The 15,930-nt window shown below is 43.7% G+C and overlaps 2 protein-coding genes across 5 annotated transcripts in view; one reads left to right on the forward strand and one right to left on the reverse strand.

The window, feature by feature from the left end:
- Positions 1-6,165: 6,165 nt before the first annotated feature.
- dnajc6 (DnaJ (Hsp40) homolog, subfamily C, member 6) overlaps positions 6,166-15,930 on the reverse strand; it is a 38,597-nt gene continuing 28,832 nt past the window's right edge. For 3 of the 4 annotated variants that reach the window (XM_019270031.2, XM_019270028.2, XM_019270029.2), the window contains 8 exons: positions 14,775-15,119; positions 14,504-14,647; positions 13,533-13,634; positions 13,161-13,298; positions 12,774-13,076; positions 12,517-12,665; positions 11,919-12,095; positions 6,166-9,027 (listed from right to left, as the gene is read on the reverse strand). In XM_019270031.2, coding sequence (XP_019125576.1) covers positions 8,926-9,027; positions 11,919-12,095; positions 12,517-12,665; positions 12,774-13,076; positions 13,161-13,298; positions 13,533-13,634; positions 14,504-14,647; positions 14,775-15,119 — 1,460 coding nt within the window. In that variant the 3' untranslated portion in view covers positions 6,166-8,925. The remainder of the gene's footprint in view (positions 9,028-11,918; positions 12,096-12,516; positions 12,666-12,773; positions 13,077-13,160; positions 13,299-13,532; positions 13,635-14,503; positions 14,648-14,774; positions 15,120-15,930) is intronic. The other variant, XM_019270030.2, reaches the window with a different exon arrangement.
- Positions 9,502-11,908, forward strand: LOC109141055 (syncytin-2-like). Its single transcript, XM_019270032.2, has 2 exons — positions 9,502-9,987; positions 10,099-11,908. The coding sequence occupies exon 2, from the start codon at positions 10,216-10,218 to the stop codon at positions 11,458-11,460; it is 1,245 nt and encodes a 414-aa protein (XP_019125577.2). The 5' UTR covers positions 9,502-9,987; positions 10,099-10,215; the 3' UTR covers positions 11,461-11,908.

The following is a 15,930-nucleotide window of genomic DNA, read 5'->3' on the forward strand; positions in this document are numbered from 1 at the left end:
GTTTCCCCAGCCTGTCATCTGACTTTAAGATAACAACAGTACATCATGTGCTTGTACAACAACTCTAAAGTTAAAACAGATTTATATTTGTACACTTTTTCTACTTACAGTAGAGTTTTCTAGACTGTTTCACAAGAAAGCAGTTACACGCCGTCAGTCACAGCGGGTACCAGCAGGAGATCTTTTTATCCGGTGCTCAGTGATGCACTTAGGTTAAGTGCTTTGTGTGGGTAAATTGACAGCAGTGCTTGACTGAGAGGCATTATCTATTCAGTTTTTCAGTCTATTCACAACTTAACAGCTTCTCTGGAGCAACAGTTTGGATGCTAAATGGTTAAATACCAGCTGATATGTTGTGAAAATGTGCTGCCCCCTGTCCTTATTAAAAAAAAAACACTGCCTCTTCCCTCAGAGCATGTCAGTCTTTTGGCAGCTTGGCTTTAAATCTGACATCTTCTTTTAAATTCAGACACTTTAATTGTAGTGTGATTATTTTAGACTTCCTTCTCTGTCTTCACATGGTCATTTATATGCACTGTGAATTTAGCAGTGTTAGTTAAAGGTTCCAACCCATTTATTTATTCATTTTCCATCACCGCTTCTCCATATCAGAGTTGCTCGGGGCTGGAGCTGGTCCAGTTGACGCTCGGTGAGAGGTAGGTTACACCTTAGATAAACCGCCAGTTCATCACAGGTCGGACACAAAGAGATGAAAAACCATTCACACTCACTTTCACACATTTGGACAATTTAGAGTTACCTGAGAGAACCCTGGCAGGCACTCCAGAAAGTGGATGAGAAAAGCTTTATTGCCAAGTACAATTTTACACATACAAGGAATTTGTTCTGGTGTTGTTGGTGCATAACAAACACTCTCTAAATATATACAATTAAAATATAACAATATAAATATATATACACAGTATGTTTTAAAAGTAAAAAGAGCAGTACAGCTGTGCAGTAATGGTAAGCACCAGTCAAATGTGCTCTCTGTGAGGCGACAGTGCAAGTCACTGCATCACCGTATCGCCCTGTTAGTAATTGTTTTTCTTTGCCAACAGTGAAATCAAAGTCAAATAAGTAAAACCTAATCAAACAAAATAGATCACTAGAGGTGTATGTTCTTCCCAGGGCAAGACAGGAAATTTTGATTTATCATATGACTCAACTTAACTTAATCATATCTGTAGTATAATGTTTCCATGCTCTTTTTCATGGTATACTTATTCTTGATAACAATTTTCCTATAAGTAACAGATTCATCCTCTGAGAGAGATGGTTTACTTTAGCTGTGATAAATGGCAAAACCTGGTTTAAATGTAGTCATCATGGAGTCATCCTGGTGGGATGTCTCCAGGTCTTTGTGCCCTGAGCCTTAGCTATGCAGTGCCCAGATACATCCCTGTCTGTTTTTAATCCTGATTCTGTTTTATTTAACAAGTCATGACTATCTGGATTCTCCCTCGGCATGGGAGTTCGCCCAAACAGTCTACATGTGCTTTGTGGACTTGGAGAAGGCATCATCCTGAGGGGAGTCCTGAGGGGGGTGCTCCCGGAGTATGGGGTTCCGGACCCATTAATACGGGCTATCTGGTCCCTGTACTCTCGGTGCCAGAGCTTGGTCCGTATTGCCGGCATTAAGTCGGACCTGTTTCCCGTGGGAGTTGGACTCCGCCAGGGCTGCCCTTTGTCACCGGTTCTGTTCATAACCTTTATGGACAGAATTTCTAGGTTTCTAAGTCATGACTATCTGGATTCTCCCTCGGCCTTGCCTTTTGAATTTTGTTTACCTGGCTTTTGTATCCTTGAATATTTCATTGGTAAAGGCTCTTTTCCTGTATCATTGCCTTCTGAATTGTGCATTCAGGTTCTGTGTTTGGAGCTGTGACGCTACTACGCGTCATAGAAAAAGCACATAGAGCTGACAAAAAGTGTGGCAGCTTCACATGTGGTGATCATATTGTGTTCAGAATGTGTTCAGTAGTAACATAGTGGCGCAAATCTGTTTCCAACCAGGTCCCGCTGGTCTCAAGATTGTTATATGAAACAGTGTGTATGTGTGTTTGTTTGTGTCAGCTGAACATCTAGATGAGACTTGTGCCTAATGTTGTAGGACCCCCATGAAAAATAAAACATCATCCTGTGCTAATGGTCTACATCCATCAGCACTGAATCCCTCTCAGGAAGTGCGTCAGCAACGTCAGCAGAGCGAGTTAGAGGAGGGAAAAAATGAAGAGTGCAGCAGTAACCTTATTTTACAATGAATCACTGATTGTGAATTACCCTAAATTTCCTTCTGGATAGTCAAACACTGACACTGCAGTCCTGGTTTTCCCGGATCTGAGCCCCAGGGGAAACTTATCACCCCATAACTGGTCACATATGAGGGGAGCTGTAGTGAACAGCAGCATTGTAATGCTGCATATTGTTATAATCTATTTTCATGACCACAAGTGTTGAAATGCTGCACCATCTACTGACAGCATGTTGATACACTGTTTATATTGTGTCACTGAGAGAAAGACAGAGCAGACACTTCTATGAAAGGGTTGTTGAAAGTTGTTTTCCAACCGGCAGACATAGCGTGTTGGTTTTTTTACTCATGATGTTATAACCATAGACAGTATAATATGAATATTTAGGACGTTACCCACAGGTTTGTGAAGAGCTGTTTTGAAGCTGAGGTGGTGATGCCTCTGGCTATCTCCAACGCTTCAATCTATAAATCAGCAAAGACGTGGATCACCAGAGGCAAGCTGAATAACGCCCATGCCTGGGTCAAATAAGCCACTGCTAATGGTACCTACCTGTCAATCAAAACCACACTGTCAAGTATGCTTAACGTTAACTTTGTGATTTAAATTAGTTACTTAAAAATTCAGCCTCCGACCCGTTGTCACCCGTTGTTAAATGGGAAAATTAGCTAAAGGCCTAAAGCTGGACATTTGCACATGTGGGCTTGTGGACATTGACTCGTTCTGTAGCCGAGGAACTGCAGTTTTTGGCACTTCTACATTGGCTTCTTCACTTCACAGCCATGGAAGTTGCTGCTTGGATATAATTAGATATCCATTAGCAAAAACAACCTAAAACAACACCAAGATTTTGTGTAATATTCCTGTAAACACTCAGAAAGTACAGTGACAAAGTGTTACTTCATATTTCTCCACCACTACATTTGTTTGACAGTTGTAGTTCCAGATTGTTTTTACAATAAAACATGTAAGTCTATAAAATACAGTGCATTATAAAATATTAAACTTTAGTGTACGTTTGGGGCCCATTGTCACATTTCAAATGTTTTGAGAGATTGAAAGATTGAAAGTCCAAAATATGAACAACAGAATGTTGCACGCAGAATTCTCAGATCTGTCTTGGTACACTAACAGCAGCCTGACCCACTCGACTAAAATACCTAAAATTCTCACATTTTAATATTTTCTCATAAACAGCAAAAGGAATATAGCCTGGAGCAACAAGCTGGTCCAACTGAAATGGTAATATTTAAATGCAAGTCATAAAGCCTGGATTTCACAGCAGGGAAAGTATGAAGATCCATGTATTTAACAAAACATGATACACTGTAATTCTACACGATGGAAAATGATGCAAAAAGATGCATTGACGTACCAGTAATGCAAAGATCATAAGATATTAGTCACATTTTCCATTTTTCAGCACAATACTTTGACTTTAATACTTTAAATATATCCTATTCCTTGAGAGGAGTTGGACGCTCTACCACTCTGGAGTTGCCCCCGGCGAGAGGCGCAGAGCAAGGATGGGAATGCTTGTTTCCCCCGGTGTTCTGTTATTGGACTTCTGTGTTCGTCATGGATTGTCCATAACGAACACCATGTTCAAGCATAAGGGTGTCCATATGTGCACTTGGCACCAGGACACCCTCGGTCGCAGTTCGATGATCTTTGTGGTCGTGTCGTCGGACTTGCGGCCACATTTTTTGGAGACTCGGGTGAATAGAGGGTCGGAGCTGTCAACTGATCACCACCTGGTGGTGAGTTGGCTCCGATGGTGGGGGAGGATGGAAGGCCCAAACGTTCTGTGCGGGTTTGCTGGGAACGTCTGGCTGAATCTCCTGTCAGAAAGAGTTTCAACTCCCACATCCGGGAGAGCTTCACTCACGTCCCGGGGGAGGCAGGGGACATTGAGTCCGAGTGGACCTTGTGGACCGGAGCTGTGGCCGTAAGGTGGGTGGTGCCTGTTGCGGCGGCAGCCTCCGAACCCGCTGGTGGACACCGGCGGTGAGGGATGCCGTCAAGCTGAAGAAGTAGTCCTACAGAACCTTTTTGGCCTGTGGGACTCCTGAAGCAGCTGACGGGTATCGACGTGCCAAGCGGAGTGCGGCCTCGGCGGTTGCGGAGGCAAAAACTCGGGCGTGGGAGGAGTTCGGTGAGACCATGAAGAAAGACTTTCGAACGTCTTCGAAGAGGTTCTGGACCACCATCCGGCGGCTCAGGCGGGGAAAGCAGTGCACTGTCAACACTGTGTTCAGTGGGGGCGGGGTGCTGCTGACCTCGACTGGGGACATCTGTGGAGGGAATACTTCGAAGACCTCCTCAATCCCACCAGCACGTCTTCCTTTGAGGAGGCTGGGGACACTGTGGTGGTCTCGCCCATCTGTGGGGCTGTCTTGGTTGACACGTCTCTGCAACATCGCGTGGACATCGGGGGCAGTGCCTCCGATGGGTGGTTCCCCTCTTCAAAAAGGGGGACCGGAGGGTGTGCTCCAACTATAGGGGGATCACACTCCTCAGCCTCCCTGGAAAGGTCTTTTCGGAGGTCCTGGAGAGGAGGGTCCGCAAGATTGTTGAACCTCGGATCCAGGAGGAGCAGTGTGGTTTTCATCCTGGTCGTGGAACTATGGACCAGCTCTATACCCTTAGCACGGTCCTTAAGGGTGCATGGGAGTTCGCCCAACCAGTCTACATGTGCTTTGTGGACTTGGAGAAGGCATTCGACCGTGTCCCCTGATCTAGTCCTGTTGGCTTCATCGGAGCGTGACCTTCAGCTCTCTCTGGAGCGGTTTGCAGCCGAGTGCGAAGCGGCCGGGGGTCAGAATCAGCACCTCCAAATCCGAGGCCATGGTTCTCAGCCGGAAAAGGGTGGAGTGTGCAGCCTCCGGGTCGGGGATGAGATCCTGCCTCAAGTGGAGGAGTTCAAGTATCTCGGGGTCTTGTTCACGAGTGAGAGAAGGATGGAACGGGAGATCGACTGGCGGATCGGTGCGGCTTCTGCAGTGATGCGGACTCTGCACCGGTCCGTCGTGTTGAAGAAGGAGCTGAGCCGAAAGGCGAAGCTCTCGATTTACCAGTCGATCTACGTTCCTACCCTCACCTATGGTCATGAGCTTTGGGTAGTGACCGAAAAAAGATCACAAATACAAGTGGCCGAAATGAGCTTCCTTCGCAGGGTGGCTGGGCTCTCCCTTAGAGATAGGGTGAGAAGCTCGACCATCCGCAAGGAGCTCAGAGTAGAACCGCTGCTCCTCCGCATCGAGAGGAACCAGTTCAGGTGGCTCGGGCATCTCGTGACGTCTCCCTGGTGAGATGTTCTGGGCACGCCCCTCCGGGAGGCGGCACCGGGGAAGACCCAGAACACGCTGGAGGGGCTATGTCTCTCGGCTGACCTGGGAACACCTTGGGGTCCCCCTGGGAGAGCTAGCAGAAGTGGCCAGGGAGAGGGAAGTCTGGGCCTCCCTGCTGAAGTTGCTGCCCCCGCGACCCGACTTAAAAGGATAAGCGGGAGAAGACGAGACGAGACTTTAAATGTATTGTTGGTAATATTTTTTTTTTGTTTTTAGGGTTTTTTGTATGACAGACTTGTAAAAACGTAGTTTTAGATTCTTGCACTTGTAATTTTACTTAAATAAGTGATCTGAATATCGATGACAGATACATTTTTTAAATAATATAAACCTGAGTGCACAATAAAGAAGTGATTTATGAAATTCTGAGACTTAATGAATTGATTGAGCACATCAATTAAACTCCATGATTTAGGAAAACAGACAGAAAAGGATTTTTGCAAACTTCTCTTGTATGCTGCAAGTGTAGGTCATGTGTAGCGGGCTGCTACCCTCTAGTGATCAAAAGGAGGAACACCATGAGACACATGAAACCCGATGAACGCCGCTCACCCCTCTTGTTTTCTGTTTACTTTTTATTTCTGTGCACTGCACTTGATCATTATGTACATCCTGTAACGGTAAACAGAGCTGAAAAGGAGCACATGAACAGAACTTGTACACAATTTAGTAATACTTGAACAGCAGACAGGCAAACACATAATGTACAGTAATCTGTACCCAAATCTGATCACTTCCATACATACCACGACTTCAAACAACACACATCCATTGACTACAATATAGAGGTTAGCTTTTTAACATAGCCGTAAGATTGCAGATAGAGAATTCAGTCAGCGAGGGAGCTAATGGAGGTTTTTTTTACATGTAGATCCTCGGTGTAAATAGAGAAGCACATACTACACACCTCCTGTGTCTAGTAAGTCACCAAAGAGAGCAGTAGCCTCTCGATCAGAGTTCAACATTTTCATACTCAGTGTCTGATTCAGGGATGTGATCCCAAACCAGCTTAAGAAACAGCGCTTTATAGCAGGCTCTTTTTCCACTGATCAGTATTGAGTCCTCAACGCAGATAAACAAACTGTGAATGCTGGGTAATAATGAAGTCCAACAAAGGGAGAAAACATGATGATAGTTGAAGAAATAAAATCATCTAATCCTTCATCTGAAATCTCCAAAACAGAAAGAGCATGAAAACAGTAACCAGTTTATGAACATGTGAAGGCATTATGTGTGTGTGAATTGATTTTAAACACATTTTTAAACTTATAACAGATGGTAAAATAAAAACCGTGGAGCTGGATCAGTAACACAAAGCTGGAAGGATGCTATAGGATCGTTAGTGTCCTGTGAAAACATCAAACCCCTCAAAAAAAAAAAAAAGTCTTCAATTTCCATTTCCTAGTAAGTAAATACACATATTTTGTTTTTGCATATATTTGTCAGTGGCCCACAGACTTCATTCCAGGACTATGAAATACTTTATACACAACAATACAATGTCAGAAGTCAATTTCCGACACACGGAGGAACAATCACGTCAGTCAGCATGTTAGTGTAATTACATGGAGATAATTGACATCTGTTCTGGATTCAAACTATTAGAAATGGACGCCAGAAAAAGGTCTGATATTTTGAGCCATGGGTCGACCTCAATTTTGATATGAAACGGTGACATCGTACTCATCCAGACAGAAATCTACATGATTATAAATCATAAATACAAGTGTCAGTGGTGTGACAGAACAAATGTAAACAAATTACATAACGTGATTTTAAAAAATGCAATCGCTGCAAATCACTGTTGAAATGACAGCAGATAGACAGATTAGGAATGTATGGTATGAAGCAGTGAGATACATTAAAGCACATTAATTCACTCATCAGCCTTACAGCTTATGTGTCATCTCGTGAGAAAAATATATCAGCAAAATCATACCACAACTCTTTTGAGCATGTAGGGAGTTTGTGGGGTCAAGAGAAATGTCAGATGAGCAGCACTGCAGTGTGTAAGCACATAAGTGTCATTTCGGTAAGTTAGAAACAGATATTGCAGACTATAAAAGGCTATACACACAGAAATTGTGATATAGTCTGACAAATTATTCCCTGGTTTTGTTAGTTAGCCAGTTGATGAGTTAATGGCCCAGAAAAAACTCCAAACACGTCCTTTACATATATTAACTGATGACATGTGCAGTTCATTAAAACCAAAACGCAACAAAATAAAGATGAACAAAACAAAACTCATAAATAAATAACAATGGCTGTCCTTCAGGGCTGTCAAGTTGTCCGTTTGTGCTTTCACAGAGCTCCCTTGCAAAAAATACATGCTACCATATGAGTGAGTATGCATGAGGCCTCACGGTGCTTCGTGTGTGGAACTGTACATGTGCTAATCCTAAAATACAGTTCCTTGCAACCAAGGAAACACACAAGGCTTGATTACATCACACACACACCGATGCTAAATCAGTCTCCTACAGTACTTACAGTAGCTTTTTATTAATCTGTCACATGAATATGAAGTCGGGAATTTAAAATGTAGCAGCCTTCTGATGTGTGTTTTTACTGTTTTTTTGATCATCCTCTGCAGACTAAATTTAAATCCAACCTGTAACCTGTCAAAAGCAGTAACAGCAGTTTGCTTTCATTCTCTTTATATAACACTTTGATAGATTTTTACGTCGTACCTTCAAACTTAGAGCAGGTCTAACTTCAGTATTTCTAACATTCAATGAAAAACCGGATTAGATATGGCAGAACTGATTTTGGATCCACCTTTCACACAAAGTTCAAAGCAAAATCTACTTTCTCTACCAACAGAAGGTTGCATGGGTAAATGGCTTGATTGCTGTTAAATGCTTTTTGTGCCTTACAGACTGTCTGGCGCTCTGAATCCTTTATTTCGAGCAGTCTGTGAAATGCTTATTCAGTTTACTCCCTGATGTGTTTTTCTCTTATCTTGTGTGTCCATCGTCTGTCGCTCTCCTTTAATCTGACTCCTCTGAATCAAGCTTAGCCTCTCTCTTTTTTTCTAGACATCCCGGCGACATCTGTTTTGATTGGTGGATTGGTTAAGGGCTAAGGACACTCGACAAGGAAGGACAATGTTGCACCACATACATACAGTAGGTAGGTACATTTGAGCTACAGGGAGTCATTAGTTCAGTTTTACTGAGTGTGGGCACTGGAGTCAAAGCACAAGTATAAAGGCAGATGTTGTAGGGTGCGGTTGTAGTATGTTGACCAGAGGTGGTGACACATTTCTAAGGTTAGATGACAGAATCAGCAGGGATGTCCTTCATCTCGTTGTTTATTCAGTAGAGGGGTTTTTGTCCTTGGCTTTCAAATTCTGACCAGGCGTCATTTAGTTCCATGAAAATCATCTTGGCATATTGTTCATAGGGCTGTCCTGTCGCCTGTGAAGGAGGGGAGAGAAACAGAGTTATACACAAGACAGGAAAATCACCTATGCGTGCAAAGCAGGTGGCAAAACACCTGGATATAAAACACTTGTTTTGACATAACAGATTGGACTGTAGCCAGACATTTGAATGCATCATGGATTTAATTCATGGCTGCAGCCTTGTGGATGCATGCACACATATGTCAGGAGCCAGTAAGGAAAAAAGGTGGGTGGCTGTCAACAACCAGCAGGTCTAAAAATAGATCCTAGAGCACACAAAGGAAACACAAAAACTAGAAAAGATTCTGAAGAAAATTTAAACTACAAATCACAAATATTCTTTATTTAAAAAATTAAAACTATGCACAATAAAAAAAAAACAATGCTCATCCTCCAAATGCTGACTGACTGACTGACTGACTGACTGACTGACTGACTGACTGACTGGTACTGATGTGTACCTGAATGTTCAGGATGACTGATTTAACTTCTATTTCCTCTCGACATTTGTTTGCATGTTTAAATGCTTGTCTAGAAGTATGTGCATGCATCCTTGTGTGTGTTTATGTGTGTAGTGTACTACATGTATCGACATAACTCTGCATTAATGTGTCCTTTATGTTGATTTACTTTTGTTTGTCCTAAATAAATGTGCTCATGTAAGCGTTTTATATCTGACATAAAGCTGCCTCTAAGTCTGCCCTGTTTTGATTAAAACCCTGCCGTCTTGTAATGGCCAATCAGTGACTATTGATCTTGTGAGTCACTCACTTGGCCCCCCTGATTGTGCATTTTGGGTTGTGCCTACGTTCTGATAAAAGAGAGGATGAACTGAGAGCTGACAAGTCTTGTATTTTCTCTTTGCATGCATGCTGGTGATGTTGACTTGCTATGATCCCACAGATCTCAGGATTATAACCTCAATTTGCTGACGGTAAATAGAAAAAGCCTGCCCTGAAGACTGAAACCACAGGTAAGGTTGTTGTCATGATTGCCTTTTTCTTACCCTATGTAAGGACAATGAGGAACATAGGTCTGCTGTCACGCTGTGAGTCATTCTCTGTTCACTGTGTTCATTCCACAGATACAAACCCCCTCCTGGACTACTGATGATGGTGCTGATGTTCAACTAGAGGCTGGTGTCTCAGCTTTGCAAGAAAAACTGCTCAAGTGTCTAACTGTGAGGATCCACATTGCAAGAATGTCCCTGATCCTACAACTCCTAACACTGATCCTGGTGGGCTCCATTAGGGCAGCTCCACAGGTCATGAAAGCACCAGACGCAGGAGTGGATAATATCAATATTTTTATGACTATGGCATGGCAAGTAGCCCAACACATAAAGACTAATTCCAGCTGTTATGTCTGCGGCCTGATGCCCTTCACAGCTGGAGAAGGTTTACCGCTGATGGCCTTACCTGCCTCTGACTGTGACACATGCCACCTGATGCATATTCCCATATCTCGGTTTTATTCTGACACTAATTGTACCAGAATCTCCAAGATGAGACCGCTTAAATGTTCTGGACAGTCAAACTGCAAAAAATGTCTCAAAAGTCCCAAGCCGGTTCACGTACAGCTGATTCCTCAGCGTTTCCCTTGGTGTCTCCAGAATGACGGTAATACCCCTGTAGGAAAATCTGACTGCCTTCATACGTTCAAATGGGACCAGGAGCAAACAAGTACTGACTTCAAACCTCTGAATTCTGTACCCCAGCACTGTTTGGAAGCAGCCGGCCAGGCTCGCCTCAATGCTCTAGCTCACCGCACTGCGAAATGCTCCATCTCCTCTCCTGTAGGAATGTACTGGGTATGTGGAAACCTTGCATACCCGTATCTTCCTGTGGATTACAATGGACGCTGTGGCTTGGCATACATCGTCCCGGCTATGAGAGTGGCTCACGCCCTGCCCAAGAAACCTCAACCTAAACGAGTACGACGTGGACTCTCAGATATCTTTGGGACTCATTATCAATCAGCTTTCAAGAACACACTCGGTACCATTCTTCCTTTTTACGGAGTTATGTCTGCGTTAGATCAAATTGCAGATTTGTCTCATGCCATCGAAGTCATAGCAAATGTAACTGGTAAGGCTCTCATGCTGATATCAAGTGAACTCGCCTCTGTTAGACTCCTAGCTTTACAAAACAGAGCAGCTTTGGATTTTCTTTTAGCAGCCCAAGGAGGAACTTGTGCCATAATTGGTTCTGAGTGCTGTACCTTTGTGCCTGATTATAATGCTACGGTTGTTGATATAGTAAATCACCTTCACAAAACTGCTAAGTCCGTTCACCAGGATGACACTACTTCTTTATCTGATTGGCTGAAAACTAACTTTGCATCAATGGGTTATCCTTTTGTTAAGATGCTGATTATTTTTTTTCTTTTCATTGTGTTTGTGTCTGTGTTTATAACATGCGCGAAAAAGTTCCTGTTCAAATGTTAACTGTGATTTTCAGATGTTACATGACTCTTATGTCACAATACAACTATAACAATGTGCTTCATAACACAATGATGAGTACATGTTTTGTTTTATCAGCTTCACTCAAAGTTGGTGTTTGTACTTGCAAATTGGTAAATGCATCTACCTGTGACATTCTCCTGTACATTTTAATCAATAGGACAGAGGGGTATGATGTATTTGTAGACTACAGTATTTGTATTAGGAAAGTGAATGGAATTTTTAGATATGTTTCCAAGTATAAAGGTGCCATAAACCAGAATGTTACATTATACTTCTGTGTTGTTATTTCCTCTGTTTCATTTTTATATAAAAGGCCTCACTTCTAAGAGCTCAATTGTGTGCACAGTTGCCAAAGAAATCATTTACATTTGGTGTCGTGCACCTGTGAGGCAGTTAAAGATCCTCATTTCCAGGTCGCCTGTCTTTGTCTATCTCACCTTATCTGGGTGGACGACCAGGACTGCTTTGCGGTAGACCTTCTTGACCTGTTCAGGAGTAACCAGGTCAGCCATGCCCACAGGCTTCCAGCGCGTCTCTCCCTCCCACAGCACAGTATGCATGGTGGACAGCAGAGCACGGATGTTACGCTCCTTCCCCTCGATCCAGTCCAGAATCTGGGTCACAAACAGGAGCATGAGAGAACAGGAGCCTTTAGCCAGTGATGATCAGATTTGGAACAATAATTAGCAGAAATGCTTTTAGTGATTTTGGCTCTGGTGAAATCTTTTAAAAGGAGTAATTAGAGGAACCAAAGTTTGGTCATGGGAGACCTACATTGGTTGGTTCATTAATTCTGGAATAAACAGAAAGGCTTTCACAGCCAAAGCTTTTCAAGTACACTATCCTACTTTGCTGAATCGCTTCTATTGTGCTACACTGGATAAACAGATGACAAGAACCCAATGAACTGATGTCAGACTGTAATTCTATTCAGATGTAGAAATGCAAAGGTCATGGGACGTTTCTAACAGAAACTTCACACTACTCCTTATTTTTTATTGTACACAGATGTTACTCGATAAAAAAAGCCCCTGCCTTTAGTTTCTCAGGGTCCATCTCTTTGGCCATCTCCTCCTTTCTCATCTCAGCTATAGTCCTGGGCCCTTTCTTCTCTTTGGTCCCTGCAAAGCCCTGACCAGACAGCAGGTCATCAAAGTTGGCATCCAAGCGCTTGGGCTTAGAACCTGGCAGAGAGGGATACAAACACAGAGAGAGGAAACATGTGTTTGTTAAGCTACTCAGCTGGACTATTAGACCACAACATTTGCACTAATTTGACATCTCCTGCTCACCCATGCCAGCCTGTGCCTTGCCCCCTGCACTAGGCGAGCCCCCTCCCATAGCAGAGAAGCTGACGTTGTAGTTGGGTCGGTTCTGGGGTGATGTGTGAGGCATGGGGGTGTGGCTGGGGCTGGGCTTTGGCTGCGAGGCAGGGCCCTGTCCTTGGGGTTGCCATCCTACACCGCCTCCGGTGCCTGGCTGCCACGAGGGAAAGCCATGCTGGGGTGATGGAGGAGGTCGCGATGGGGAGCCCATGGGAGGGATGGAAGGGGTAGATCCAGTTGGGGTGGTGGGTTTACTGGAGAAGCCAGAACCTGTTGAAGGAAAGGACGGAGATTAGGGGACATGAGACAACAAAGACTCAGTTCATGTTCTTCAGAAAATTTCTCGTGGCTGACCTCCAAGACTTCCTCCGAGGTTGCCTATGTCAGCAAATGGGTCCAAGGTGTTTGGCTTGGTTTGGTGGGTGGGGGTGCTGTGGACCGAGCCTGTGGGGCTAGTAGTGGCTGACCGACTGCCCATACCAAAGCCTGATCCTGGATTAGTCAACAAACAACAACAACATGAGAAAACATTTGCATAGTTTAGTCCTTTTAGTCTTTAGCAATCAGCTCCACCAGCTTCCACTGACGTGAATACACACAAGAAGGTTTATTTAGCTTCCCCAATAAAAGTATTTGATAAACATTCAGTGTTGTTTGTGTTTATACAAGTGTGTGTGCGTGCGTGCGTGTGTGTGTGTGTGTGTGTGTGTGGTTAGTAAATTCTACCTGTGCTTGTGGTAGCAGGTCTGTTCCAGTCCCATCCTCCCATGGCGTTTTGCTGCTGAATGTTGACGGTTGGAGTGGTGGGTGGGACAGGGGAACTCCGGCCTATTCAAGCACATAAAGGTTTGTCACAGACTGAGCACACAGTGAATGGGAGCTGAGCAGCAGGAACCCACACAGCCAGAGAAAATAATAGCACGGTTGAGTCTCATGAGAGGCGTTAGAGAGGCTGTTGAATGTCTGAATGGAACTAGCTCTTGAAACTAAATTCATTTCCCTGCCTGAAATACACTCAGAAAGGGTCACACTATACTGCACAGGTCATGTAAATGTTTATAGGACAGATTCAGACCCGTTTTCACGAGAATTACTGTCAGCTCAGGTTGGGTTCAGGCCTGCACACTCATAATATTGCTGTGGTCTCATTTTCAGACTGTATTTGTACGTATTTACCATAAAAAAGGAATATTGTGTTATTTATATGTTTTTATATGAAGGTTTTACTGATCCAAGTCACTTGGGATCAAATTGGGCTGCATGTGGCCTATGAACTAAAATGAGTTTGACACACTTGTGCTACACCTAAAGTAGCAGAACTGCCCTGTCATGATTGAAGTTAAATGTTGTTGATTCATGGGGGATGATTCATGCTGCTAGTGAAATATGAAGCCTGTACAACCTCTGTGCAATACTAATCAGACAGATACTCATCATACATCATGCAAACACATTGATCACCAAAAATACTGTTGCAAAGCCAGCATGTGATTAAAGCATTAAGAATAAAAAAGGAAGGAGGAAAAATCTATTAAAAATGTGGTGCGATCTGATGAATCTAACCAGGTTTGACAAGCGTAGATGATCATGATGCAAGTTACCATAGCACTCTATAACACGCCTTACCCCGATGTGGACTTTTATTACATCCAAAATGCTGTGAGAGAGTGCAGCAATGCAGCAGAAGCATGCCTTACCCAAGGTTGAAGGCTGCGGGGTGGGTGATGGAGAACGAGCAGCATGCAGGAAGGGGTCTGGCTGCCCTATGTTACCTGGTCCAAGGAATGAACCCATCATGTCCTGAGGCTTGGGCATGGGACCCGCCCCAAAGGGATCAAACGCTGAGGAAAACAAACATACCCACCATTGTATTACAGACTGCGTAAAGCCACAGTAAGTAATCCTGACCACCAAAATAAAAGCAAAATTATCTTAAGATGTCATCATCTTTCAAACTTGGTATCTCACCTGGTGCAGGAGAGGGGCATGGCGAGGCAGTGTTTGGGACTACTTTATGTGGTGTGGACTGGGCAGATGACGGCAAACTGGTAGGCTGAGGTGGCCCCCCGAACAAGTCCCCTAGGAGGTCCGTGGTGGCGGCTGCAGTAGACGGGGGCTGGTTGACCGTCTCTCCGTCAAGGCCAAGAAGATCCACTTCATCAGCGGGTGCTCGGGCGGCAGGCGGGTCGGGTCTCTGGGGGGGCCCGCTGGCGCTGCTTCGCTGGCTGGAGAGGGAGAGCATCTCATCATCAGAGGGTTCGCTCTCCTCACCGTGGCCCCGACCTTCTGGACCTCCTTGGGGCCGGCTTGGCTCTACAGGAAGATGAGGAAAGAGACAGAAGAGAAATGTAGTGAATTACAAAATGAGAAAGAGAGACGCTCAGTGGAGAAAGAGAGTGGAAGAAATAACAAAGCAGGGAATTAATTGGGGCAAAGCTGACAGAAATACAGAGTAGGTTAAGAGAAAAAAGGACAAGAGCGAAGTAGGGAATAATGGGCAACTACAGTACGCAGGTCTTCTCTGCTACAAGCACCAGCTTTTCTCCTGATACTGTGTGCTGTAATACATTATGCTGCACACTTTGCAGTTTGGTAGTAGCTGCAGTAATTGGAGGAGATCATTTTAAAACAATAAATAAATTGGAAAGAATCCAATCAATAAAATATACAGTATGCTTTTAAAGAAGGGACGGGATGTACAGTATGACGCTAGTATAAATCTACAGCAATATTTCACTTTGGTGGAACATTTTAAATTTGTACCACTTCAGCACTTTACTTCCTTATCACTTCTACATATTCATAAACCCCATTTCCCTTTTTTTTAATGCAAGAGACAGATTAAAATCATCCACCAAACTGATATATCACTGCATAACAAGGATGGGGTTCATTTCAATTCAATCAATACAGATCGTAAATGGAAACAGCTAAGTGATTTTCCAATAATGTAGAATGTAAACGTCAATATGGTCAGTGAGTTTGATTGAATTGAAGCAAACCCTGGTTAACTACTATCACTGTACTCAACGGTTTCTCTAATAGGACTGTGCTCTCCTCTACTGTCTTACCCTCCAGATCCAATCCCTCCATCTCATCTTGTAGAAACAAAAATGAAAGTTCG

Source organism: Larimichthys crocea, chromosome XVII (genome assembly GCF_000972845.2).
Source record: "Larimichthys crocea isolate SSNF chromosome XVII, L_crocea_2.0, whole genome shotgun sequence".
NCBI lineage: Eukaryota > Metazoa > Chordata > Actinopteri > Sciaenidae > Larimichthys > Larimichthys crocea.